The 2,808-nt window shown below is 35.7% G+C and overlaps 1 protein-coding gene across 1 annotated transcript; it reads left to right on the top strand.

The window, feature by feature from the left end:
* The first annotated feature begins 344 nt into the window (after positions 1–344).
* Positions 345–1,515, top strand: LOC122577068 (putative uncharacterized protein DDB_G0286901). Its single transcript, XM_043748151.1, has 2 exons — positions 345–694; positions 762–1,515. The coding sequence occupies exons 1-2, from the start codon at positions 345–347 to the stop codon at positions 1,513–1,515; spliced, it is 1,104 nt and encodes a 367-aa protein (XP_043604086.1).
* The last annotated feature ends 1,293 nt before the right edge of the window (positions 1,516–2,808 follow it).

Genomic DNA, 2,808 nt, shown 5'->3' with positions numbered 1-2,808 from the left:
CGAGTAAAATGCGTGGAAAGTTAGCTGTTTCGCTTTTTCTGCTCTTTTCCGCTTGGCGCGGTAGCTTCGTCGTTGGCTGTCGGTATTTTTCCGAAATTTTCGAACGAAATTGAAACTTGTTTGGGGATTCGCGAGTTTCGAGAATTATGGAAATGACAAATATGTAGAAACAATAAGTGATAATGTATACTCGTGGTACTACGGTGGTGTTATAGTTTCTTGGTTGTTTTTGGAATTTCACGCGGTAATGGGTTAAAAGCTGCTGAAATCAATGAAACGCAGTTTATGCAGCGTTGTCAGCGTGTACGTAGACCATGAATATCATATACGAGCGAAGAACTAGAATGAATTTAAGGTTCTTCAAAGCTATTACAAATGGAATGTATAACAATAACAATAACAATGACAATGATAATAACAATGGCAATAACAATGACAATAGCAATGGCAATAGCAATGGCAATAGCAATGACAATAGCAATGACAATGGCAATAGCAATGACAATGATAATAACAATGGCAATAGCAATGACAATAGCAATGACAATGATAATAGCAATGGCAATGACAATACCAATGACAATAGCAATGACAATGACAATAGCAATGGCAATAGCAATGACAATAGCAATGACAATGACCATGACAGTGACCATGACAGTGACAATGACAATAGCAATGGCAATAGCAATGNGCAATAGCAATGACAATAGCAATGACAATGGCAATAGCAATGACAATGATAATAACAATGGCAATAGCAATGACAATAGCAATGACAATGATAATAGCAATGGCAATGACAATACCAATGACAATAGCAATGACAATGACAATGACAATAGCAATGGCAATAGCAATGACAATAGCAATGACAGTAGCAATGACAATGACCATGACAGTGACCATGACAGTGACCATGACAGTGACAATGACAATAGCAATGGAAATAGCAATGACAATGACAATGACAATAGCAATGGCAATAGCAATGACAATAGCAATGATAATAGCAATGACAATGACCATGACAGTGACCATGACAGTGACAATGACAATAGCAATGGCAATAGCAATGGCAATAGCAATGACAATAGCAATGACAATGGCAATAGAAATGACAATGATAATAACAATGGCAATAGCAATGACAATAGCAATGACAATGATAATAGCAATGGCAATGACAATGACAATGACAATAGCAACGACAATGACAATAGCAATGACCATGATAATAACAATGGCAATAGCAATGACAATAGCAATGACAATGACAGTGACAATGACAATAGCAATGACAATGACAATGACAATGACAATGACAATGACAATGGTAATACCAATGGCAATAGCAATGACAATAGCAATGACAATGACAATAGCAGTGGAGATAGCAATGGCAATAGCATTAGCAATAGCAATAGCAATGGCAATGGGAATGACAATTACAATGACAATAGCAATAATAGTAATAATGATGATGATGATAATAATAATAATAATAAAGGCTGATTGATTGATTGCCTAGTAGAATACTTTTATAAAATTTTGATGTACAATCGTTTTTGGAAAAATTTGATAAAGTGTATATATTGATGTAGCATGAAAATGTAAAGATAATCTTGATTGATTGTAAGATATTAAATGGTGAAAGTTATTTCGGGAAATCGCGTTGGTAGGGCAATCGATCATTCTTCTCGATAGACGTGTCTCACAGTCGCGTTAACGTTTCGAGGCCGGCCCAGAAAAACGCACAGAAAAATGAAATTTTACTGCTATCTCGGAAGGGGTGATCGGAGATATCGATTGTAAATAATAGAAAATGCTAGGTCGATGAATTATCCCTGTCAAGGGAACAGAGGCGCTATCGTTTCAAAGGTAATTGCCAGATCAAGAACGAACTTTCGCTCTCAATGCTTCCACGTACAATATTTCTCATTTTTATTTAGCCATTGAAAATAAATACAAATATCCCTCGCATAACACAGACTCGTTCTACCATGGTTTAAGAATTGGAGAATTCGGACAAATACTACGTACAGAAGAAGGAAAAAAAAAAATGGAAATTTTGTTTGATTTTCTCGGTCGAGCACGCGTGACCCTCTCGGATTTATGGGATTTTTTAATATTGGAATTTTTAATCCATTTTTTCCGCAGAATTTTTCCAGAAATAGCAACTGCGAGCTTTTCTGATAAAAGAGATCGATGGCTCTTTCTGTACAATTAACATAAATAGTAGCACCATGCAGTAAACTTTAGATTAATTATCGATTGTTTTAATAAACCAATTTCTCTCATTTACGATCGAACAGTATGCTTAGGTGTCTTTGTTAACTGTAATAGCCTAACCACCACGTGCTTGCGTATTAATTTTTTATTTTATAGGAAATGCTGCAAGTACCAAGAAACAAGTTTTTCAAGGGCAGGAAAAGAAGCTTGCGCGTTAATCTCGTCAAGTTGACGAAAAAGAAAAATATTGCGGTAAAATATCCTGTGCGTGGCACTCGCAATTTGCAAAGAGAAAGAAGAATAGCAAAGCAGGATTTAGCTGTTAAGTGGACCAATTCGCCTCAAGTTCCATTCATTTAGACTTAGACGTCATAGAGACAAAAGCCAAGAAACAATGAACTAAGTGTTCATTAACACTAATATTTCTTTCCACAGAGGTAACATCGTGACACCATCATCTAGCGTTATCAATAACAATCTACGAGCATAAAATTCCAGCTAAATTCTTTGCAACAGTATTCTCATCCATACAACATAGAACATTCTGCAACGAAAAATTAAAATTCGTCGATTTTG

Source organism: Bombus pyrosoma, linkage group LG17, assembly GCF_014825855.1.
Source record: "Bombus pyrosoma isolate SC7728 linkage group LG17, ASM1482585v1, whole genome shotgun sequence".
NCBI classification, from domain to species: domain Eukaryota; kingdom Metazoa; phylum Arthropoda; class Insecta; order Hymenoptera; family Apidae; genus Bombus; species Bombus pyrosoma.
The sequence above is the reverse complement of the archived record's forward strand: the minus strand, read 5'-3'. Positions and strand labels throughout refer to the sequence as shown.